At 44.1% G+C, this 26,482-nt stretch overlaps 1 protein-coding gene across 3 annotated transcripts in view; it reads left to right on the top strand.

The window, feature by feature from the left end:
- Window positions 1–26,482, top strand: part of LOC117349119 (membrane-associated guanylate kinase, WW and PDZ domain-containing protein 3-like) — a 115,239-nt gene that overhangs the window by 17,543 nt on the left and 71,214 nt on the right. For all 3 annotated transcript variants that reach the window (XM_033922162.1, XM_033922171.1, XM_033922152.1), the window contains 4 exons: window positions 6,479–6,635; window positions 7,275–7,354; window positions 8,377–9,162; window positions 19,073–19,726. In XM_033922162.1, the coding sequence (XP_033778053.1) occupies window positions 6,487–6,635; window positions 7,275–7,354; window positions 8,377–9,162; window positions 19,073–19,726 (1,669 nt within the window). In that variant the 5' untranslated portion in view covers window positions 6,479–6,486. The remainder of the gene's footprint in view (window positions 1–6,478; window positions 6,636–7,274; window positions 7,355–8,376; window positions 9,163–19,072; window positions 19,727–26,482) is intronic.

The raw sequence follows: 26,482 nt of genomic DNA, 5'->3' as shown, positions 1-26,482 counted from the left end.
AATGCTCTGGATCAGGCAATGGGCTGGAGATTCCTCCTGCAAGGTTCCTCATCAGACTTCCTTTCAAGGGACAAATGTTGTTTGGAAAGGGTCTGGACGATTTCATGACCAGCGTGGCAGATCATCATCCGAAATCTCTACCTGACAGTAGACCATGAGCCTCTAGAGGCCCCAGGCGGTCTAATTTTCATGGTTCCAGGTGCTTTTGACAGTACTCAGGTGGAGCCTCTTTTCATAGATCCTTCCAGGGAGCCAGACAGAGATTCCCAGGTCCTAGCCACTTCTCATTTTGCTCCAACCTCCAAGAAAGCATAATGATGCCAGATCCCAAGAAGTTCCCCTGAAGATAGGGCGATGGCTTTTGGAGTATTCAGAGGCCTGGGTACAGATATCGTCAGACCATTGGGTGCTGGAGATCATTCAGAGCAGTTACAAGCTTGAATTTGCCCAACCCCAAATGGACTGGTTTGTGGACTCGCCTATGGAGTAACCAGAGAAAGCAAGCAAGGTTGTAATTGCAGTTCAGAGGCTGTTAGATATTCAGGCCATAGAGTTTGTGTTGCCCGAATATTCAGGCTCAGGCAGATACTCCATATACTTTGTCATATCCCCAAGAAAGGATCAGACGATTGGAGACCCATTCTAGATCTCACACTGTGCTTTTGCATGGAGACTTTTTGATTAGTCTTTGAAGTGGTAGCACCAGGGAAATTTCTGGCTTCGCTGGATTTCATGGAGGCCTACCTGCACATTCCCATCTTTCCGGAACACAGAAAGTTCCTGAGTTTTCTTCAACATGGCAAAAGGTCGTATCTATCTTCCAGAGGCATGCAGAGCGAAACATTGCACCCAAATAACAAGTTTGTTGACCAAACCAGCTCCATTCGTGTGGCACTATGTCAAGGTGTTAGGCTCTATGTCAGCCTCGATAGATGTGGTCCCATGGCCGAAGGCTTACATGCGTCCTCGTCAGATCGCATTACTATCGAGGTGGTCTCCTTAATTGGACTCCATGCAGATGTCTCTGCCGTGGACTCCAGAATCCCAGGCCATTATGAGCTGATGGCTCCATCAACAGGTGTTATCAAGGAGCATTGTGACAATAGATGCCAGCCTCTTGGGCTGGAGGGCTCACTGCAACAGATGCCTGATCCTGGAGCATTGGTTGGCCTCCCAAAAGAAGTGGTTGATCAGCAGATTGGAACTTTATGCAATTCAATTGGCATTGCAGAGACTGGAGAAGAGTCTATAGGGACTAGCGATCCAAGTCTTCTCAGACAATGCGTCTGCGGTGGCATATGGTAAGCACTAGAGAATGACACGGTGGCGGTTTACCCGCGGCTACTGCGTTTAGCCGCGGGTAACCCGCCAAAAACGGGGAATGAAAATTGGCAGCCTCTGCGGGGACGGGGACAAGGCCATCACCGCCCCGTGGAGCGGTGAATGGTCTTGTCACCGCAGTGAGGCATAAAGGATCGTGCGGTCCCCGCAGCCCCCACTCGCCCACCCGCATGCCGGCTCGATCGTTTAACCAGCTTCCTCTCTCCACCTCACCTTAGTTTGCTGGCTTTCTTTTTCGGCGACCGGAACGCTTTCAAAAGAGCCGCGCACGCGCGGCTGCTCAGTATTCAATCTTCTGCTCTGACCCAACCGGAAACAGGAAGTTGCAGCAGAGCAGAAGATTGAACTTTGAGCAGCCGCGCATGCGCGGCTCTTTGAAAGCGTGCTGGTCGCCGAAAAAGAAAACTGGCAAACTAAGGAGAGCTGGAGAGCAGTAGCGTACCAAGGAGGGGGGGGGGGCGGGAGGGGCGAAAAAGGTAATGGCGCCAGGCCTTGGAGCACCGAGGCAGACCGCTTCTCCCCCCTCCCAGCCGAACCCCCGCTGACCCTCCTATCTCTCCCCCCCCAAGTGAACCTTTCCGACCCTCCCAGCGAAAGCAGCAAACCTCCCTCCAGTAGCGTCGGCTTTCTCCTCCCTCTGCCGCATCACTAATGACATCATCAGTGACGCGGCATAGGGAGGAGAAAGCCGCGAAGGAGGTTTGCTGCTCTCGCTGGGAGGGTCGGAAAGGTTCACGGAGGGGGGAGATAGGAGGGTCAGCGGGGGTTCGGCTGGGAGGGGGGAGAAGCGGTCTGCCTCGTGCTCCATTACCTTCTTCGGGCAGCAGCAGCGTTTACAATTCGCTGCTGTTGCCGGCTTCAGGCCTTGTTCTCTGCCGGGTCCTGCCTACTTCCTGTTTTCATGAAGACAGGACCCGACAGAGAGGAAGGCCTGAAGCGGGCAACAGCAGTGAATTGTGAATGCTGCTGCTGCCCGATGAAGTTCAGGACATCGGGGAAGGAGCAGGGAGAAATCGGCTGCTGGCTTGGGGGTGAGGGTAGGGAAATAATCGTGGAAGTGGAGAAATTGGCATGATGGCTTTGTGGGGGCTAGGGGGAGAGAGAAAGAAAGGAAAAAATAAAGAGGGGGGAGCCAGGGGGAGAGAGAAAGAAAGGCAGAAATAAAGAGGGGTCAGGGGGAGAGAGAAAGAAAGGCAGAAATAAAGAGGGGGTCAAGAGGGAGAGAAAGAAAGGCAGAAAGAAAGAGGAGGGCCAAGGGGAGAGAGAAATAAAGAGGGAGGCCAGGGGAAGATAGAAAGAAAGGCAGAAATAAAGAGGGGGGCCAGAGGGAGAGAGAAAGAAAGGCAGAAATAAAGAGGGGAGCCAGGGGGAGAGAGAAAGAAAGAAGGGGGGAGGGCAGGAGAAGAAAGAAGGACCAGAGACTCATGAAATCACCAGACAAAAAGGTAGGAAAAATGATTTTATTTTCAACTTAGTGATCAAAATGTGTCCGTTTTGAGAATTTATATCTGCTGTCTATATTTTGCACTATGGCCCCCTTTTACTAAAACGCAATAGCGGTTTTTAGCGCAGGGAGCCTATGAGCGTCGAGAGCAGCGTGGGGCATTCAGCGCAGCTCTCTGTGCTAAAAACCGCTATCGCAGTTTAGTAAAAAGGGAGGGGGAATATTTGTCTATTTTTGTATAGTTGTTACTGAGGTGACATTGCATAAAGTCATCTGCCTTGACCTCTTTGAAAATCCGCGGAATATAAATGATAATTAACATTTTCTCTGCGTACAGCGTGCTTTGTGTTTTTAAAATTTTATTGTTGGTAGATCATTTTGACTTGGCCACAAAGGTAAGGGGGAGGGAGGGAGGGGAGCTGCTGAAAGACATCTAGTAATCCTTGCAGGCTTGACTGTGCAGGGAATTATTTTTGTAAAATCATGTTTTGTTATGTGACTGGCATTATCTAGACTTTAATTTCTATGAATGAATAGAATGAAAATGATATAAAATTACTTGCTTGCGGGGACCGTGTGTTCCGGCTCACACAAGGAAGGAGGGGGTGAAAGGGAAAAAGTTTCTCTTCCTTGGAAATAGATTCTGAAGTGACCTCATCAAAGAAGACCAGCACCAAATGTACAAGAAATCCCTTAAACAATGTCAAAAGAGCCCAAAATAGAAAACTGCTACTGCCTTGAGACTCCATTATTGAAGGAATCAACTTGAAATCACAGAAGAGACAGGAAAAGGTTAAATGCCTCATGGAATCCTCAGGTACAAAACACAAACCAAATTGTGAATGAAATCAGAGCAAACAGTAAGAATTATAAAATTGATGTCATTATCCATTTGGACAAAAAGGCGTACTAGAAATAATGCCTCAGCAATACAATTTTCAGAAGTTCTGTTTGCTCATGGTAAGGGAGAAGAGAGACTGCTAGTGATGGGGGGGGACTGATAGAAGATATGAAAGAAGGGTGGTAGAAAGGAACAGATGGTAAAGGAGGGAGGGAAGGGTGGTGGTGGAAAGGAATAGAAAAGACACTGAAAGAGGGTAGAGAGGAACAGACCCTGAAAGGAAATGTGGAAGGCAGAGTGGGGAGAAGACGCTGGAAGGGAAGAAGACAGATGCCAGACTATGGGGGAGCGGAGGGAAGAAGATGGGTGCTAGACGGGGACAGTGACGGGGTGGTGAATGGGATGGCAGTGGCGGTGACGGGGCGGTGAAAGGGATGGCGGTGGCGGTGAAGGGAACGGCGGTGACGGGGCGGTGCAGAGGATGGTGGTCCGGGGACGGTGCAGTGACGGGGACAGATTTTTTCCCCGTGTCATTCTCTAGTAGGCACCAAGAGTGCACAGCTGAATCTAAGGCCCGCTTACTATTCAGGTGGGTGGAGTCTCATCCTCAGGCTCTTAGAGGTGCATGTTGCGGGGGTGGACAGTGCCCAAGCCAATTTTCTCAGCAGACAGACTCTGGATCCAGGAAAAAGTGCGCTGTCTGCAGCAACCGTCCACTCCATTGTTTGTTGCTGGGGTCTCAGAGCTACAGGTTCTTTCTAGCACAAAGCCTTTCCTCAAGTTCATAGAGGCCGAAGTTTCTTTGTGCACATTTCTGTCCTTTTTGCCAAAGATTGTTTCGGCTTTCCATGTCAATCAAGAAGTCAGACTGCCAGCGTTTCAATCCACAGGTTCTAAGGACTGGATTCTAAAAATGTTGGATGTGAGAAGAGTGCTTTTCTGATATCTTGAGGTCACCATTGGGTTCAAGCTATCTCACCATCTTTTTGTGCTCACTAGTCAGGCTTATGCGGCGCACCAGCTTCCAAGGCCATGAATACCTACGATGGATCCGTAGGGTCATTTTAGCTGCATATATTGCTTGTGGTAAACAGTCTTCAGTTTCCATAAAGGCACATTCCACTAGATGAGTAGCTTCTTTATGGGTGGAAGCTCAGGAAGAATCCCCCAAGGAGATTTGTAGGGCAGTGGCGTGTTCCATTCTAAGTACATTTTCCAAGTTTTACAGTGGCAGGGAGAACCCTGCCTTTGGGTCCTCAGTATTATGAGCCGACATAGTGGTCCCACCCTAGACTTCTGGGACCTCTTTTCTACATCCTGTCTGCCCAGGACACCTATTGCACTAGAAAAAAAGAATAGGTTCTTACCTTGCTAATATCTTTTCTAGTGGAAAGGTGTGTCTTTCTGGAGCCCTGCCCTGTCAGTTATCTCCTGCGCTTCCCCACTGTCTCAATCAGAAAGCTTGAGTCCAAACTGAAATTTGAATGTCAGTCAGTCCTTAAGGGTAGGAAGAAATCTATTGCTTTAGCACAATGGGGTATTATTTGAGCTCCATAAATGTTTCTGTTTGGCATGATTTGTCCACTGTTTTGATTGTCCAACAGCTATGTTTAACATATTTGTTTTAATTTCAAAGCAGAACAGGGTTATAGTTTGGGGAGTTTCCCAGTACCCCTCCTTCACATGTGTTTCTATATGAGACTATTACCTGCTTTGGTACAAACCAAAGGGGGCAGCAGAGCCCCCTAGTAAAGGAGGAGCAATTCCAAAGTTGCAGTGGATTCCTTCTGCACAGCTCACAAATTTGGGGATATTACCTGTCTGTCCAGAATGAAACACCTATCTCCTAGAAAAGATATTAGCAAGGTAAAAGCCTAATCTCTTTTTGGGAACTTTGCATCAGCTTTTAAGGGAACAGTACATATATCCTTTCATTTTGAAAACTGCTAAAGGAAAAAGTACCTGCAGGCTCTTCTTCTTACCAAAACAATATTAATACTTTTGAGATCACAATTGTACATGATTTGTTTCAGTTCCTGCCCTTATTTTATTCCCAGATAAATTGAGGGGTTGGGGGGGAGGGGGGTAAAAGCATGCATGTTCCAAATAGCATATTGCCATTGAAAATAGCTTTCAAAATTGCACTCCCTCATTCTGCCCATTTGTTTAGGGTTTTTTTTTTTTTTTGCAGATCTGTTTTTTTTTTGCAGGTCTGTTTTAGGTCCTGAAATTCCCCTGGGTAACCAAGTACTAAGTTAAATGTGGACAAGCTATGACTAAAATTGTAAGGTGTAGTAGGTCTCCATCTGTCTTCAATAGATTGTAAAAAGGCAAATTCCAGAAATGAGCTTGTGCAGTTACATGCACTTTACTTCATAAGTGCACTACATATTATTCTGTAAAGGCACGCACAACTGCAAGAGGGGGGTGGGGTGGCGGCATATACTGTACATGGGGGGCATGGGAGTGTCTCCCACATGTGTGCAAAACTTACAGAATACTTTAAGTTATGTGCACTGCATGTAATACTTAGGCACACCCATTTTACACCTGCTACTGACCTGGCTTAAGCAGGCACTTCTAACTTTAGGAGCGCCAATGAAGGTTTATGCCAGTATTCTAGAATGTAATCTGGGCACCCAGATGCCGTTATAGAATAGGTGCTTCCCCTGTAGCATTTAGGTTCTTAAAATGGAGTGCCCAGTTATTGAACTGCCTCTAGTAGGCTGACACAGCCTATTAAGGACTGTTTTTATTATTATTTGTGTCAGGTATTGTAGTGGCCACCTGGCTCTCATTGCTAGGCTGTAACACTCTCTGACAGCCGAGTCTATTTATTCTTTACCTGACAGGAGATTCTATGCCCTCAGCAAGACCCAATTTTCAAAGGGAGTCTCTCAGTCTACTGAGAAAGGAATTAGGCTGTATGGACCATCAGAGTATGATGGACCATGCCAGAGCATCGCATCAGAACTGGGAAGTAAACAAACAGGAATGCTGTAGCCTGAGGTGAGTCTGGTGAGGAAATTCCAGTGACTGCTGGATGAATACCCTTGTGTGGTACAGAATAGCCACAGTTATGGAGGTGGGGTATGTTGTGCTTTCTAACTAGAGAATGACACGGGGGACAAATTTTTCCCCATCCCCGCGGGAACTCATTTTCCCGTTCCTACCCCCGTGAGTTATTTTCCTGTTCCTGCCCCATTCCTGCAAGCTCCATCCTCATCTGTACAAGCCTCAAACAGTTCAAAATGATAAGTGTTCAAGGCTTGTGCGGTTAAGGCTGGGCTTACAGGAATGGGACAGGGACAGTGACAAAACACGTGGGGACGGGATGGGGAAATTGAGTTCCTGCGGGGACGGGGATAAATTTGTCCCCGTTTCATTCTCTACTTCTAACCCAGAGAACGATACACTCTGCCATTCCATACTCTCTCTCAAATTCTCTGTCCCACTTCTCTGCACCCCCTCTGGGCTACAAAGGTGTCTGAGATATTCCTTTCTGTCCTTCTCTCTTTCGAGTGATAGAAATGCTTCCAATCTCTGCATTTTCTATTAGCCTAATGGTGGTTTTGTGTTGGAATGTAACTTATGGATCCTTTGAGCTTGAAAGATGCTGAGCGCGATCTCTGCTTCTTTCCATTTTAGTGCTCAGAGGGGTCGCTTGCTGCAGTTTCTACAAAACTCCGCTGGATTATCTACTCCAGATCTCAGGACAGCGATGAAAGGTGAGGAGCAACAATCTTAGCTCCTGTTGAGGCATAACCTTATAAACAAATCCAGCAGACAAGGAGAACAGGGCCACTAGATCCCTTCTTGCATAATGTCCAAAACCTGATCACCTTTCATGGTCACTTCTGCTCACCACCCATGCTGCCTAAGACATTTATTTATTTATAGCCTCCCTCATCTCCCTGCAAAGCTTGTCCTTGTAGCCCTCAGCATTATAATCCACTTCCCCCACCTCAGGACATAACAGTTCCTCCGTAGAATGATGCTGCCCTCCTTTCATACCATCAGGGTCAACAATTTCCTTTCAGTCATGACCTTATTCCAAGCATCCAGGTCACTACTCCTTCCTCACAGCGAATTCACTGTCCATTGTTCTTTCCCTTCCAAGTACTGTTGCCATCCTAGGTCTTGGCATATGAAGAAGACATCCTGTATAAAACTCCACAAGATAATGATGTTTATGTTTAATTTCTTTATTGAAGGGATTGCATAACAACAGCAATAAATCAAGAATATAAATTAACTCATTACTTTATTCATATTTTAGACAAACAGTCCTCCCACTATCCCCCAAGATGCTAATGTCTTGACATATACAGTTAGTAAGAGATCATGTGTCTTATAACCCCCTACGATATGCAACTCCCTCCCCCTTTTGCTCTTTCCATCCCACCAAAGATAATTTTCAATGGAGGCAATGTTTTGGTGTGGTCACAGGGTGGCACTGTGGTACCAAGCTGGGAAGAACTACTGACAGAATTAAGATATTTTAATATCCTCATATGCAGAGCTATACTGTCTGAAGGGAGATACATTGTTCTAGAGGAGAAAGATTAATAATAATATTCCAAGAGAGACGCTGGCAGCACAGGACCCTAGGAGCAAGAGCCCTGCTGGTTTGGCTCTTCTGGTCTCTTGGGGGGGTGGAGAATCATGTCCCATCCTACTCATAAAAAAGTTTTCTCAGCCTGTAGTTGTTCATATGCTGACATTTCTCTGTGTTTTTCCGTTGCCTCAGGAGATGTCATGGTTGTGGTCCATGGAAACTGCATTGTGGATTATTGCAGAGGTGAGGGACTGAGACTGTTGCCAGCTGTGGAAGCAGTGTCTCACCAGGAATGTCCCCAGTCCCCTTCTGTGCTACAGTCTGAGGATCTGGGAAAAGCCAGCAAGGAGCCCGGCCAGTCTCAGGAGCTGATGAAGATCAGTGAGGGGCTTGAGAAAGTGAGCAAAGAGCCTGCACAGACTGAGAGGTCTGAAAAGGGCAATGAGGTGCCCACACACACTCAGCAAAGACTCGTACCATCTGAATTCAACCCATCCATCAATATTCTTCAAACTAGCCTGCTAGAGCTGACTCCCATATTCAACATAGAGCCTCATGCGGACTCTGGCTCTGGGTCTCAGAAACAGGGTGAGGAAGGTGACCATCCTGTGACACAGCAGCAGATTGGAACTATGGCCTTGGAGGAGAGCGCCACCACCGCACTGCCTCAGAGGGACTGTGAAAACTACATACCATCACGCCCTACTGCCCTGGCAACCAGGAGCAGATTAACCCCTGTGCCCATGCTGAGGAGTGCCACTGGGCTGGGCTTTTCAATCACCATGCCAGAGCAAGGAAGGGGAGGAGCCAGGGTGGGGCGGATCTGGGAATCCTGCTCCTGCCCCCTGCTGGCTGAAGGCGATATTATCATGAAGATTAATGGGGTAGATATATGCAGCCTGAGCCCAGAGCAGATAGAAGAGATTCTGTGTTATCATGTGAAGGATGGAGACGTGATTCTTCTGGTAGAGAGAGAAGGTAATGATCTCTGCACTTGTACAGACCCTTTCATAATAGCACAAAACAACAAAGACTATTACAAACCTTTACTTTCCATAATAAACTAACTCACCAAAATAAACTAGTATAGACCAGAATAGAACAGTATAAATAACACAAACCAAATCAAACTAATATCAACCAGCAGAGTTCTGTATAAAGTAGTACAAACGAGTATAAATTGTTACAAATGATATAAATTAACAACAGCTTAAAACCTCTCTATAAAACAGTGAACCAGCATACAGCAACGTAAAACCCTGATCAGTGGTGTTTATAATATTGTAGATCAATAAAAACCAGCACAAATCCATGGGAACTAGGGACAACCTAGAATAAGAACATAAGCCAGTAGTTTCCAATGCATGGCCCCAGGGCTGTATATGAACCCTAAAGTCCTCCAATGCAGTCCTCAAATCAGTGGCGTACCTAGTATATTTGACACCTGGGGCCAATCATTTTTAACACCCCCCTCTTGTATTCAAAAAAATTATCTTTAGTAATAATCCACGAGTCACACAGCAAGGGTTTACCTAGGAAAAGGAGCATCTTAGTCACTGCAGTGAACACTAGAACAGAGGTAGGCAATTCCGGTCCTCGAGAGCCACAGGCAGGTCAGGTTTCAGGATATCCACAATAAAAATGCATGAGATAGATTTGCATCTCAAGGAGGCAGTGCATACAGATCCATCTCATACATATTCATTGTGGATAACCTGAAAACCTGACATGCCTGTGGCTCTCGAGGACCGGAATTGCCTACCCCTGCACTAGAACATCAATACACTCATTGTAAAACTAAACAGCAAGGCAGATCCTGTACAGTCAATGCTAACAGAAAACCATGTCCTTTTCATATTCACAGAACACAGATACACCCTCACCTAGTATGGAATAAGTAATCACAAATTAAAAATAGAAATATGTAAACAAAATTTAAACTGAACCGCCAAGGAGCCAGACTCTGCATACAATGCAACACAACAGAAACAGTGATACATGTCCCCTAATACTGTGCATAATATAAAGAAAGCAAATGTAAATTTGAATAAACTGACAAATAACAATCATCACTTTACAAATTAACAAACACAAATAAAACACAAAATGTAAAATAAGAAAATATCATTTTATTGGACTAATACATATTTCAGTTAGCTTTCAGAGGCCCAAACCTCCTTCCTCAGGTCTGTATAGAATACTGCAGTTATAGTATCCTGTCCTGATCTGAGGAAGGGGGTTTTGGTCTCCCAAAGTTATTAAAACTTGTATTAAATTTAGTACAGTAAAAAGATTATCATATTTCCATTTTCTGTATAAATGTTTGTCAATACAGCTACAATATTACTTTATTCTAAAGCAACAAAAAAAATCTTTTTATTTACTCTTTGTCATTTCTGCTTTAAACATCTTCTCTTCACTGTCTTCTTTCCATCCAGCGTCTATCCTTTCTTTCCCTTCCATACAGCATCTGCCCTGTCTCTTTACTCCTTCCATCCATTGTCCACCCTCTCACTTTGCCCCTTCCATTCACTTTTCACTCTCTTTCTCTCTCTTCCATCCGCTTTCCGCACTGTCCCTTCCATCTAGTATCCACCCTCTCCCCCTTCCATCTGGCATCTTCCATAAACTGTCTTTCCTGTTACCCTTCTCTCCTTTATACATGATTCATTTCAGCTTCACCCCATCTGCATCTTTCTCTCTCTGTCTCTACCCCCTCCTCCTATGTTTGGCATCTCTGTCCCCTTCCCTCCTCTCCTTCCTTTCCATCTATCCCGCCCCCTCCATGCTCTGGCATCTCCTCTCCTTCCTTTCCCCCGGTCCATCTTTCCCTTCCCCTCCATGGTCTGGCATCTCCTCTCCTCCCCCTCCCTCCCTCCCTTTCCCATGGTCTGGCATCTCTCTCTCTCTCCTCTCCCTCTTCTTCCCCCCAATTGGGTGCATCATTCCTCTCCTCCTCCCCTCCCTCCTGATGGGTACCTATCTCCCTCCCTCTCACTTTCTTTGTTACCCCCCTCACACACACATTGTCAGCACAACCTTCACAACTCTTGCCGGGGTCGGGCCTTCGTTTCTGTAGTATGTGTAAGCTTGAAATCTTTTGGTGGCCCTCAGAGCTTTCTTGTATTCACACTGTAGCCCTTTACATGAAAAAGTTGGAGACCACTGACATAAGGAATCTTGTTGTCTTATATAATTTCATCTTTTTAATTTTCTAGGATTTTCCCCTGCCCTTTTTTAAGGTCTAATATGGTGCTGGTCTCTTAGGATTTTTATGTTAGTTGTTTCATTGTTTCAATCATTTGGATATTTACCCCCCTCCTTTACTAACGGATAGTGCAGGTTTTAGCACCGGCAGCGGTGGTAACTGCTCTGACGTTCATAGGAATTCTATGAGCTTCAGAGCAGTTACCGCCACTGCCGGCGCTAAAACCCGCACTACGCATTAGTAAAGGAGGGGTTATTTTGCCAACATTTCTTTTATTAACAATTATTCTGTAGAACAGTGGTTTTCAACACAGTTCTCAGGGCATACCCAGCCAGTCAAGGTTTTCAGGATATCCCCAATGAATTCAATAACCTAAAGCCTAAGCTTGGGGTTTTTTCAGTTAATTAAATAGCTGCCTATTGGATTATTCAAATTCTTAAAACCAGCTATTAAATATTTAAAAAAAAAAAAAATTCTTTATTCATTTTTAAAACTTTCATCAAGTGTACAACAATCATAATAAACACAATTAATCAGAGCACTTGCATATCTTATCATTATAATCTAAACATACAATTGTAACCCTCTCCCCACCCTCCCTCAAAGCCCTTCATTCATAATAAGAAACCTATATTTGTATCCCTCCCCCCTCCCAATATTACATGGTGTATGACTAATAGAAAAATGGCATTTAATCATGATAAAAAGACGTTAATGGCTCCCAAATTTTAATAAAATTATTATAATTTCCATTTTGTATCGCTATTGATCTTTCCATTCTATATATGTGGCATAATGAATTCCACCAAAAATTAAAGTTCAACCTAGTATGATCTTTCCAGTTATTAGTAATATTTAGTACAAACAAGTATTATCTTAATCAGCTCAATTTTAATGTTATCTACAATTCATTTCATTACAATACTTTTACAAATTACCAATACTTAATTTATTAATAAATACCAGAATAATTTAGTTAGTGAACTTAATCACCATCAACTCGCATTCACTTTCCAACTTTCACACACATACTACAGTCATTGTGATTACTTCTATCCAAAACTGGATCTTAGTCCAGTAGTCCATAATCGTCAATTCAGAGAGGCTTCAAACCGGATGTTGCACAGTAGTCTAGCACATGAAAATCACAATTTCTTAAACGCAACTGGCAGGCCTCTCTGTCCTCACGATGGTCCTGTTCTTCAATTCACAAAGCATTCAGCTCAACACAAGACTGTGTCTTGCCACCTGGTGTCTCCAGGAGCTGTATTTGCAAGGCTCACCTACAATACAAAATAATTCACATACATTCCCTTTCATTCATACTCAAACCTCACCATAATCATTAAAAAAATCTTTCACCTACCAATAAACTAAGCATGACTCGAGCAGGGACATTAAAATTGAATTGATTAAGATATTACTTGTTTGTACTAAATATTTAATAGCTGGTTTTAAGAATTTGAGCAATGAATTCAATAGGGATATCCTGAAAAGCCTGACTGGCTGGATATGCCCCGAGGACTGGGTTGAAAACCTTTGCTCTAGAAAGTATTTATTTATTTTAAAAATTTATATACCGTTTAAAACTAAATGGTTTACATAATTTACATACACAATATTAAAATGACAACAAAATAAAAGCAAAAACATAATAAAATACACATGTAATAAAATGAAAATACATACGATCCTCAGAAAAATGCCATAATGTGGTCATAGATAATTCATCAATTTTAGCTAAAGTAACTAAAAAAAAGCATCTATGAATAGTTGCGTCTTTAGTAATTTTCTGAACCTACTCTTTTCACAGCAATTTCGTATCTGACCCACTAGTAATAAAAAGAACATAAGAAATGCCATTCTAGGTCAAACTAATGGATAATTAAGAGTGGCCTAGTGGTTAGGGCTGCAGCCTTAGCATCCTGAGGTTGCAGGTTCAAGCCCGGCACTGTTCCTGGTGATCCTGGGCAAGTCTCTTAACACTCCGGGCTAGATGCTCTAAAGTCTCCGATTGCTGACCCTATGCTCAAAACAGCTCACCACATGGTTTTCTGTGCGGTTGTACTTTCTCCAATTCTGACATGCAAATAAGGTCATTAATATTAAAACCAGCCATCTGATCGATGGCCTAACTTTGCATGCCAGAAGGATTGGTACTATCGACCTAGAAAACCCGACGGGTAACTCCTGCTTCTGTTTTGGTACTGGAGTTGTTAGGGAGGAGAGGGGAGGGGGGGGGGGAGAGGCACAGCATAGCATTTTTTTTTATGGGCACAACATCTGTGCCCATAGAAAAAAACCCCAAGCAAATCTGTCAGTAACTGACACGGCCTTTTTTACAAAGCCGCGCTAGCGGCTGCGCTGCGCAAATCGCCCCGAAGCCCATAGAGATTTAAAGGGCTTCAGGGCTGTTGCCGTGCAGCTTTGTAAAAGAGGCCGTTAGAGATTTCTCTTAGCTACCTGCCTCCACTGCCCAGTGCTTTTACTATTATCGTTGTTTGAACCAGTGTCCCCTGAGGAAGGCGTTTATATATGCCGAAACTAGGATCCTTGTTGGGACAGGTACCTGGAGGACAAAGGGATTGAGGGGTACAGATAGGAGTAGAGGTAAGGTTATAGGGATAGGATTAGAAGTAATTTATAAAATTAGTCAGAGACCACTGTTCAGGCAGTGGGCCTGATGGGCTGCCGCGGGAGCGGACCGCTGGGCGAGATGGACCTCTGGTCTGCCTCAGCGGAGGCAACTTCTTATGTTCTTCTTATGATTGTGTTCTTGACATAATAAAGGCTTACATTTGGTTGAAAGGACATCTCCCTTGCCTTTCTGCTGTAATATAAGAAAATATGGATGACAGCAATTTCTGTGGCAGATCCACGGTTATGGAATGCTCTGAATGATACATTAGGGTTGTGTCAAAACCTGAAATCTTTGAAAACTCATCTGTTTGTTAGAGCATTCCTATAGCTTTGGCAGACTTTTTTTTAATTTTCCCTGTCACTTATAGTTGCATAATTGTAAAGAATTGCATGTTTTATGATGTTGTGATAATTGGAATTATGTATGTAAATGCGGAATTCAAATTTTAAAAATAAATAAAAATAGCATATTAAACAAAAACTCCAATATAAAATAGGAAAGTTCTACACACAACCACTCAAGATCAATCCTCCTTCATAAAATATCACATCAGTGCTGTAATTATATAAAAGAGGTACCAATCCCACTCCTTCCCAAGCACACTAATCTATAAAAGCCTGAACAAATAAAAAAAAAAATTCTAATTTACTTTCTGTTATTTTGCTGTAAAAAAAATCAGCTGCAGATCTTTGCAGGTACTTTTCCCTATGTGGTAGTCATAGGAAAGGTGTGTCTCCTTTTGAAAACTGCTTCATTAATGGCGCAGCTGACTTCCTCAACGAGGTTCTAAGTTTTTGGTATACAGTGGTACCTTGGAATCCAAACTTAATCCATTCCAGAACCCCGTCTGAGTTCCAAGACAGTTTTTCCCATTGAAAATAATAGAATCATGTTGCATTGTCATATGACACAATTTTATTTGCCATGTCTATGAGAGCTAAATGTCAAATATCTGCTAATAATAACAAGTTTTTGATGATATTAACAGGAGTTGCCAGCCAACAAATAACATATAATTGGAAGGACTATAGAAGACTGAATTATTGTTTTTGGTGAAATTCAGTTTGTCATGTGTATAAAATGGAAAGAGCGTTGGCAGTACAAAAAGATTATTATAATAAATTTAAGGATGTGTGGGGACCATTATTAAATTATAGTAATGAATAAGTTACACTTTTCCCAATTTTAATACACATGTGGATTTGGGGTGGGGGGGGTTTTCTTGATTTTCCATTAAGAATATATATATGAATGTCATAGGATATTATTTTCAGGTGGTAAATATTAGTTATATATGAATTTGGGAAGGGGTGGGGGGTTAAATCTTATTTGGTGTATGATATTGAAGATTTTTCAAGTGATGTTATATTATAATTGCTTGATATTTACTGTACACTTGATGTAAGTTATAAAATGAATAAAGAATTAAAAAAAAAAAAAAGGAAAATAATAGAAACTGGATTAATCTGTTCCTTGGCCCCACAAACTCAGCAAAATCGGGTCCCCCTGGCATAGGCAGCAAGATCGGGCCCCTGCTGGCATAGGCAGCAAGATTGGCAACAGCAACTACAAGCGGTGCTCAGCCCAAAGCTTCCTTCCCAGGCGGAAACAGGAAGCTGCGTCAGAGGGGAAGCTTTGGGCTGGGCAACACTTGCACTGCAGTTCCCGTACATTCGGATTCCAAAGCAACGTTCGGATTTCAGGGCAAAATTTAATTAAAAAAAAGTTTGGATTCCAAGTTGTTCAAGTTCTGGGGTGTTCGGATTCTGAGGTACCACTGTTCTTGAAACAATTATTTGTTAGTGTTTGCCTCTTTGACAAATCTCTCCTTAGATTCTTTCTTAACCTGCTTTGTTAATGTTTTACCTCTAATTTGCCAATAGATATGTGTCTTTCTAATTCTCCTGTAAGGTCCCATGTTTCATTTTTTTAACAATGCTTTTTTTGCAACTGTAGGATCTCACATTATCATTTAGCCATTGTGACAGATATTTGTTTTTCTTTCAAGCCTTTTGAGCTTGTGGAATACATTTTATCTGGGCTTTTGAGGAGTTATTTTTAAACAGTCTCCACAGCTAATGCAGAATTTTAACCTTATTGTAACTGCCCCTTTTAGAGTACTTCTAATTAGTTTCTTCATTATAAAATACTCTTCCTCATAGGCAGCAGAACGCTTTTTTGTTTGGGGGGCCCACAAGCTCCGCCCCAGACCCTGCCCCCATAATACTACTAATTGTAATACTATTTTTTCCATTCATTTTTCATTTATACACACAATATAATCTTATTAACCACAAAATTAAACTACGCAAAGCAAACTTGTTTCTCAACATTCATTCTTACCAGAACACCTGGCCTTGGTCACACATGCAGATATATTCTGCCACTATATTTGCAGCAGGAGTACGCTTTGGTGCTCATGCTCGGCGTTCAGCGGTTTCTTTGATTGGCTCTCATGATTCGTGAGAATTCGCGGGAGCCAATCAAAGAAGCCTCTGAGTGCCAAGCAGGAGTAAATTGCACTCCTGCTCATTGCCGCTCAACGACAGAAGAAACCAGCCGCGACTGACTGGGATAGCAGCTGGCAGGAGTGCGGAAAGTTTGCTTCTGCCCGCTGCACCTCTGGACCACCAGGAATAAAAGTGGTACTTAAAATTGGCGATTTTTGTGGAGGCCACAGCCCCTGTGGCCTCCCCCGTTCTGACGCCTATGCTGTTCTTTTTCATGGTAAATACTACTGAGGTTGTTTTCTTTCTGTTCATCTGTTGACTATGGCAAATTGATTGCATTGTTGCCATGCAACTTAACCATCATTACTGCTGGCACCAATTCCCATGTTCCACTGAAAAATAGATATATTATAGATTCCCCTTCCACTGGCTCTGGGTCAGATTCCCCATCTCATCTTTGATAACTAAAAACGTAACCTTTCTGATGTGCCTTGATGAAACATTTACCCACCTGATATTGGAATAACTGAAATTTACCCTTATTATTGCTTTGCCACTTTTGATATAGGATAAAACTTCACAATGGTATAAAACACCACAGATTAGTATAAACCAATATTGATTTGCCAGGGTTGTACAGAGATTTAAATACAGTCATGTGAAAAAATTAGGACGCCCCATGAAATATTCAGTTCTTTCTTAAAAAATGTTCACATATTAATGTCAAATCTTTTTTTATTTATCTCTGGAAAAGAAAATGATGTAATTGCAGGTAAACAACATAATTTTTCCTTGATTTACTCATGAAACAAAAGATATCCACAAAAAATGTATATTCTAACTGAGGAATAAATTAGGACACCCTAATAGCTAGGTAGTGTTACCACCTTTGGCTGAAATAACTGCAGTGAAAAGCTTCTTGTAGCCATCTACCAGTCTCTGACATCAGTCTGAGGAAAGTTTGACCCACTCCTCAATGCAGAATTTTTTCAGCTGTGAGATGTTTGAGGGGATTCTTGCATGTACAGCCCGTTTCAAATCATCCCACAGCATCTCAATGGGATTAAGATCAGGGCTTTGACTCGGCCACTCCAGGACTCTCCAATTCTTAGTTTTCTTCCAGTCCTTAGTGGATTTACTGGTATGTTTTGGGTCATTGTCGTGTTGCAGGGTCCAGTTCCAGTTCAGCTTTAATTTTCTTACAGATGGTCTCACATGTTCCTCAAGCACCCTGTGATACACAGTAGAATTCATGGTGGATTCTGTTATGGTGAGCTGACCAGGTCCTGCTGCAGCAAAGCATCCCCAAACCATGACACTTCCACTTCCATGCTCCACAGTTGGTATCATGTTCTTTTCCTAGAATGCTGTATTTGGTGTACACCAAACATGTCCTCTTTTCTGGTGTCCAAATAATTCAAGTTTAGACTCATCCATCCATAGAACATTATTCCAGAAGTCCTGGTGTTTGTCTACATTCTCTCTGGCAAACTTCAGTCTGGCCTTGATGTTTCTCTTAGAGAGCAAAGGTTTCCTCCTTGCACACCTCCCATGCAAGTTAAATTTGTGCAGTCTCTTTCTGATTGTAGAGGCATGCATTTTCACATCAACAGTAGCAAGAGCCTGCTGTAGGTCCTGTGATGACATTTTAGGATATTTGGAGACTTCTTTTAGCATCTTGCGGTCTGCTCTGTGGGTCAACTTGCTTGGACGGTTAGACCGCATGTTGGCAGTTGTTTGGAATGTCCTCCACTTGTACACTATTTTCCAGACCGTGGAATGGCTAATATCAAATTCTTTTGAGATCTTTTTAAATCCATTACAAGACTTACATATAAGCTGCTACAATCTTTCTGAAGGCCTCACACAGCTCTTTTGATCTCACCATGGTGTTCACTCTCACCGCAGCAGTTATGAGCACACCAAACTAAATGTCTGAGGTTTAAGTAGGACAAATCTCCTTCAAAATGCTGAGTAATGATTTTCTAATCATGTGCACCTGATGTGATACACCTGTGTGTAATTTGAGCCACTTTAACTGGGAGGATATGTGGGGGTGTCCTAATTCATTCCTCAGTTAGTGTGGATATCTTTTGTTTCATGAGTAAATCAAGGAAAATATTTGTTGTTTACCTGCAATTATATCACTTTCTTTTTCAGAGATAAAAAAAAAGATTTGACATCGATATGTGAACATTTCTTAAGAAAGAACTGAATATTTCATGGGGTATCCTAGTTTTTTCACTTAACTGTAAGTGTGTGTGGGGGGGGGGGGGTTCTTTTTCCAAAGAACCTGGCTATTTGGTGGGAATAAGTCAGTGTGAAGGAGTATTACTTGGGCAACACATGTACAAATGTCTTGTCATTAAAGTTTCCTGACTGTATGTAAGTGCTGCCAGTGGGATATTGATTCCTGCTGCTGCTTCTATTGGCACCGGTGTCTGAAGAAGAGAGGTAACAGAGTTAAACTAGCTTTGGGGGAAGAAAGCATATGTCATCTCAGAAACTCCATGTGCCTATCTGACCCATTTTTGAATGCTGTGTGTGTCATTAATTGGTAACATTAATTTTTTCTCTTTGTCTTTACAGTTCCAGCTGTGCCAGGGCTCCATAGAAATGCAGAAGTCAAGCAGAAGTCACCTCCTGCACTTAACTCGCCTCTGCAGATCCATACTCAGGCACTGGTGTCCCAATTTCCCTCTTTCTATTCCTCCTCTAATCACCAAACAGCAGGAGATGATGGACCACCTTCTTCCTCTGGGCTGAGAGGGATATCTTCTATGTCCCCAGGTTTTCTCACTGCTGTACCAAGGCAGAACACAGCAAGAATGGAGGAGCCAAGACAAACATGTCCTAAAAATTCACTTCATCTGTTGCCAGTACTGCCTTCCGGAGCTCTGGCAGATACCTCCCAGACCTGGACACCTCTCATTGATGCCTTTAGGGCCACCAGTTTTGTGGAACCGCAGCCCCAGAACATGATATTTGGTGCTCAAGAGAGAGACCCCAGTCTTCATCAGGGCCACAGGTCAAGCACATTATCTTCAGAAACAGACATCTCAAACTGCTGCCAGAGGTCTCAAGCAGGGTCAGGGCCCAGTGCTCCCTCAGTAGCCCTGGACATTGATGAGGTGACTGGGAATGGTCCTTCTACACTCCCTCTGACTGAAGTCCTGCTGGAGAGAAAAGAAAATGAGGGATTTGGATTTGTAATCATCACAGAGGACCTTTATGATCAAAGAGGTGAGAAACTTCCATAGAGGGGCAAGCAGGGTTTAGAAATCAATCATTAAGGAAAAGAGTCTCCATAAAGGAATGGGCAGGGAAAAGAGATAGAAGCATCTATGAAGAAAGGAGCAAAGACAGGAGCCACAGCAGCAGAAGAGGAAGGGATAAGTGCTCTGGAAGGGGGATGGGAAAGGTTGGTTGGCCAGCAGTAGTTGGTCTGTGAGCCAACAGCTTATGCTAAATCACAGTGCTTTCTAGGCAAAGGTAACCCATTGATTGTGTGTATATGAGAGGGGAGAGGGTCCTATGAGAATAAAATTATTACATGATTAAGGGGAAGGTATCAAGGTGTGGTAAAAATCAGGCTTGTACAACACCTTAATTTATCAAGGGAGTCAGCAGCCGATCGTGGTTCAGTACCTTACTACTGTGGTATCTCAACCTCACAAGCAGCCGTGTAAACATCTGTTCAGATAAGTGGCACTTTTTCCATCATATATAGCCATACTAACACCAATAATGTACTGTGGAAGCTGCGTTTGCTCCTTTCAAATGTGACAAGATTTAAATCTATATTTGGTGTCAGAAACAACATATTGCCTTTGTGGCGCCTCTGGAGAATTTATGAGCACATTAAAAAAATTTAAGAATGTATTAACAGCATTTCTAAATGTTTTTTGAAGAATAGCCTGGTATAATAAAAATAAATGTGTGTGTGTGGGCGGAGGCGTGTGGGGGGGTGTATTGTTTTATATCCACCTTTGGCATTAACTTTCTTCCATTTTTCTGCTTCCTCCTCAGATCTCTCTACTTTTCCATGTCTTTCCTTCCCATCTATCCATGTGTGCCATCTCCTCTCTTATTTCATCTATCCATATACAGCGTTTCTTCCATCTCTCTTCTCTTCCCCACCCCTCCCATCCTTGTGCACCATGGCTAATGTGACCATTTATTTTTTTCATCAAAAGGGGACATCTATTAATTGTCAGTTCCACCCCAGCCCCGCACAATCCTGCCCCAATTTCTTCCATTCATTTTTCATGTACACATATCTTATTAATTCATAATGGTAACCATAAAATTTTAAAAAAACTACAAAGCACACTATACGCAGAGAAAACATTAATTATCATTTATATTTGGGGGGGGGTTTCAAAGATGTAAAGGCAAATGACTTTAAAATATGCAATGTCACCTCAGTAACTATAGAAAAATATACAAATATAGTGCAAAATATAGACAGCAGTTATAAATTCTCAAAACTGACATGTTTTGATCACCAAATTGAAAATAAAATCATTTTTCCTACTTTTGCTGTCTGGTGATTTCATGAGTCTCTGGTTGTGTTTCCTTCTGTCTGTGTATCCTTTCTTTCATTTCTTTCTTTCTGCACTCAGGCCCAACAATTGTCCCTTTCTATTCCCTCCCTCCTTCCTTCCCATGTCCTTAGTGCCCCCAGTGCCTCTGTCCTGTATCCTTAGTGCCCTCAGTGCCTCCTTCCCATGTCCTTAGTGCCACCAGCACCCCTGTCCTGTGTCCTTAGTGCCCCCAGTGCCTGTCCTGTGTCCTTAGTGCCCCCAGTGCCTGTCCTGTGTCCTTAGTGCCCCCAGTGCCTCTGTCTTGTGTCCTTAGTGCCCCCAGTGCCTCTGTCCTGTGTCCTTAGTGCCCCCAGTGCCTCTGTCCTGTGTCCTTAGTGCCCTCAGTGCCTCCGTCCTGTGTCCTTATTGCCCTCAGTGCCTCCTTCCCGTGTCCTTAGTGCCCTCAGTGCCTCCTTCCTATGTCCTTAGTGCCCTCAGTGCCTCCTTCCTACGTCCCTCTCACTTCCTTCCACACTTTGTCCCACCCCACCCCTAAAGTTAGCCTGCTTGCCTGCCTACCTCCTTCCCTCCCTGCCGCGCAAAAAAAAAAAAAGCCTCTCTCCTTCCTTTCCCCCTGTTCGCTGTCTTACCGCCCTGCTGCTGCAACTGCTAAAGCCGACATAAAGTCTTCTTTCCGACGTCAATTTTGACGTCGGAGAGGAAGTTCTGGGCCAGCCAGGCAGCGATTGGCTTGCTCAGAACGTCCTCTCCGATGTCAGAATTGACGTCGGAAAGAAGACTTCCTGTCGGCTTTAGCAGCAACAGCAGGGTGGCAAAATAGCAGCGAACCAGGGGAAAGGAAGGAGGGAGGCTTTTTTTTTTTTTTTTTGCGCGCGGCAGGTAGGGACAGGAAGTGATCGCCTGTCCCGTTGTCCCCGAGCACAGCTTCGGGACACTGTCCCTGAAAAGGGGACATTTTGGCATCCCGAAGTTGTGTGTGGGGACAACGCTACAGGAGGTCTGACGGTCACCTTAACCATGGCCTCCCTCTCTCTCCCTTTCCCCTCCATCCCTGAGTACCATCTCCTCCCTCTCTTTCCCTCTCCTATGGACTGACATCTGTCTTCCTCCTTTACCCCTCTTATGGTCTGGGATCTTTATCCTCGCCTTCCCACAGTCTGCATCTTTCTCTCCTCCTTCCTTTCCCCCTGCCTTAGTCTGGAATCTCTCCCTTTCCCTGGTCTGGCATCTTTCTCTTGTTCCCCCTCCCCTCTTCCCCATCTAGTGGTCTGATATCTCTCTCCTTTACCCCTTCCATGGTCTGCCATCTCTATCTGTCCCTTCCCTTTCTTCCCCTGGAGGTCTGGCATATTTCCTTTCTTTGCCTCTCCATCCCTGTTGTCCAGCATGTCTCTTACCCTCTCCATGCTATCCCCTGCTCCTTCCCACCCCCGCAGGATCCTCTGCTTGCTCACTTGGCAGTGATGTAACTCTTCGGCTGTCGGCAGTGTGAGTAAAGTTAACATGCTATCTTCGATGACTGGGAAGCTTTCTCTCTGCTACTGCTTCCCCCCTATGCAGAAACAGGAAGCAGTAGCAGAGAGAAAGCTTTTGGGTTGCCGAAGGCAGCATGCTTACTTTACTCACACAGCTGATGGCCTGGGAGTTACAGCAGCACCAGATGAGCAAGCACCGGATCCCGCAAGGGGGTGGTGGTGGAGGGAAGACTCCGGATAGGTACCAGGGGGGGTGGAGAGGGGGGAGGAGGAGGACTCCGGATAAATGCATGAGCTGCTTTAGGGTTATTAGATGTCTGGTTTTCCTGGACAAAAGTAAAATTAAAAAGCCGCCTGGACTCCCAACACAGTTCTCAAAAAGTGGACATATCCAGGGAAACCTGGACATCTGGTAACCCTATTTTGGATAGGCTCTGAAGCCTAAGTTAGAATTTCCAGATTAGACCCAGAATAGCCCAATATCATACTGACATCTCCCACACTTTTTTAAAGTGTGCTTGGAAAAAGATGGCGGCAAACCTGTAGAAAGACTGTTATATATAGCAGTGGCCAGCTTGCCTTTCTTATATGCCTCTCATACCTTCAGTAGTGCATATCCTGCTATTTTCAGCAGGTCCCCTGTCCTGCGCAGTATTGTGTCCAAAGCTATGGAGACAGGCAACTTCATGTCTTAGGTAGGGCAGCCACTACTGGACAGGGGAACCAAATATGCCACCTCAGTTTTCATCAAATAGAGAATAAACAGTGCATAAGGGATGCAGGAATTTCTGAGGAAGTTAAGGCCTAAGGTACAAGGATTCCAGGAGTGAGGGTATAGTGGGTGTGGAGAGCAACAATATACTATGACTAGCCCTGGTGTGCAATGCAGTAGGAAAAACCAAATCAACCAAATTAGCCTGGTTTCAGAGTTAGATGATGGAAAAATTATGTGTGTCTACCTTAAAATGCTGATGGTATTAAGTAGTACGTGCAGAGCTGACAGTGGGTCGTCTTTTCTGAGCCTTTGACCCATGACCTGCGGTGCATTTTCCAGGCTCCAGACACAGACCCAGATGCGCTAAAGCCAGCAGACATCGCTAAACCTGTTTTAACAGCTTTAGCGATGATCGCATTTGCCGATCCAATGCAGAAAACAACTCACATAAGAACATAAGAATTGCCGCTGCTGGGTCAGACCAAAGACCAGTGCTCTAACTGCGACTAGCCTTACATGTGTACGTTCTGGTTCAGCAGGAACTTGTTTACTTTGTCTTGAATCCCTGCCTGGTTTTCTGCACGATCGGTCATTCCCCAATCCGACCATGCATTTACTTGTCTAACCTTTTTGTATTTTAATGGGCATAGATGCTGTGCATGTTACACATGCACAATATCTGCTCCATTAGAAAAAAAAAAAAGCACCACCCTGCGCCAGAGAAAATGCCATGCCGAACCCAACACTCCCCCCTCCCCCATGAAAGAAAATTGGCAGGAGGGATGCCCACTCCCTCCTGCCATGGCAACCACCCCTGTCCAATAGCAGCGAAATGGCAGGAGGGATGCCCCTTCTGCCACCGGAAGCCCCCCAAGCTCCCCCCACTCCTAACCCCTCCCCCCAGGTACCTTTTTAGAAAAATTGAAGTGGGAAGGAAGCTTAGTTTGTCCTGCTCATAGGCCTACTAATGTAAAATGGCGGGCCTTTCCCTCCCCAGTGCATCATGTGATGCATGGGGAGGAGCCTAAGGCCCTGACTGGCTCAGACGCCTTAGGAGGGGCCTTAGGCATCTGAGCCAATCAGGGCCTTAGACTCCTCCCCCTTGTATTTCGGGATACAGAGGGAGGAGTCAAAGGCCCGCCATTTTGAATTGACAGACCTTTGAGCGAGTAAACTGAGCTTCCCTCCCATTCTAACTTCTCTAAAAAGGTACGGGGGGGGGGGTTGGAGGGTGAGTGGAAGGGTTCGGGGGGACTTCTAGTGGCAGGAGGAAGTAGGCATTCCTCCTGCCATTTTGCTGCTGCAGAGGGGGGGGAGTCGCCATGGCAGGAGGAAGTGGGCTTTGTAAGAGGGCCAAGCCACATGCACATACTACAGCGATCCTGTCAGGGCCACTAACCTCCAGAGATCAAGGCAAGCTCAAGAAAGCAGGTAAATAAATAAATATTTTATTGTGGGTCAATGGGTCAGAAACACTGACCCTTGACCCACATGACCCGTTCAGTATTGTTGACCCGTGACCCGTTGACCCATTATCAGCTCTGAGTACATGTGCTGTAAGATGTTTCATTTTACAACACAGGAAAATTATAATAATGCATAGCAAAATTTGTAGAACAGTTAAAATAATGATAGGGTGAATAAGAACATTAAAGACATGATCAGCAGTAGATGAATACCCAAATAGAAATTACAATACAGAAACTTGCGCATTTTATAGCGAATTATCAACGGTTTGTTGAACCTGTCCATTCGCATAAAAAATGGTATGATTCACTTCTTCAAAGGTTGTTTTAAGGTGATTAGTATAGGCATGCAGTTCTATGAAGTTTAGCAGTTTATATGTTATCTCTTCTCCCATGGCAAGGGGTAATGGATACATAGCATATCAAATAAAATCTGGAATGTCAATAGAATCATAGGTAACTAGAGGCGTGGAATGGGTTGTCTTATCAATGGTGATTGCGACCAGAAGTGTATGACTACACCGGGTATTATTCAATAAATACTTAGAACTGTAAAGCAAGTGTTCTTAGGTGAGGCAGATGTTGTGCAATCAGGGCACAATGGACAAAGAAACATTTAGGGGACAAAAATGTATGTCCAGCACCAAGGTATTACAAAATCTATAAAGTTGTGGGTGAGTATGAGAGCTTGGCAGTGAGGGAGCAAGAGGAATTGTTCCAGCAGGTTCACACTTGAAATGAAATGGTGTCTGCTTACACAAAATAGATCCATAGGCTTGAATGAAGTCCAGTTATCCCCCAGTGGCTGCATCCAGGTGGGATGGTCCAGAGGTTACATTAAAACAGTGTCTCTCAAACTGTGTGCCAAGGCACAGTGGTCTGCCCCGAAGAGATTTCAGAATTTTACTTTACAGTATTTTTGAAAATTCCCTTCATAAGTATAATATAGAATAGATGACATATATGTCGCATACACAAGAGTTTGTCAATATTATGAACATCTGTGTGCGAAAGGATATAACCGCCCAGACAAGCATCATTCTTTGAAGTGATTGGTTCTTGAAACGGCAAGTACTGTATATACTCAAATATAGGATGAGATTTTGGGGCCAAAAAAATGGCCCAGAAATGGGAGTCTCGTCCTATATTCGGGTCATCACCCAGTGACCCCCCGACTCCCTCCTGGACATGTTGCAGGCCTCTGCTGGCCTGCCGTATGACCTGGTAGGCTATAAAAGAAGGGATCCCTCCCATCCTGGCCAATTATTTTTTTTTTTTTTTGTAATTCTTTATTTAGAACACGTTCAAATACAACAAACAAAATACACACAAACAGGACACCCATCAAAAGCACCCCCGGTACCTCATCAGTACCATCAACTAAGGAACAGTGTAAACAGTTTCCATAAACCCCTCCAATAGAAGGAAGAGGAGGCGGAGCTTACCCAAGATGGCGATCTGAGGTATCTGCTGAGACGCCGCCGTGCCTGTGGTGAAAGTTTCCTCAAGTGGTATGGTGAAAAGGAAGTCCAAAATACGGGTGTTTCCTGTTGAAGCAGCCTCACCATTTGGCCCGATGGATGTCTTTGTTGATCGCGGCTCACGAACATCACAACTGGAGGTTTCTACGGCTGGAGAGAGTGTGCAAGCTGAAGCGCGGGACCTCTCCTTTGAAGCTGCCACCCTATCTCCGGATGAGCGGAGTCCGCCTAGCTGTCCCGTTGCGACGGAGGAATCGTTTTTCGACGTGCCGGCTCGGGATGCCCTCTTGTCCTCTCTGAGTGGGAGGACTGACC

Source organism: Geotrypetes seraphini, chromosome 1 (assembly GCF_902459505.1).
Source record: "Geotrypetes seraphini chromosome 1, aGeoSer1.1, whole genome shotgun sequence".
Lineage (NCBI taxonomy): Eukaryota > Metazoa > Chordata > Amphibia > Gymnophiona > Dermophiidae > Geotrypetes > Geotrypetes seraphini.
This window is presented reverse-complemented; position numbering and strand designations above follow the sequence as displayed.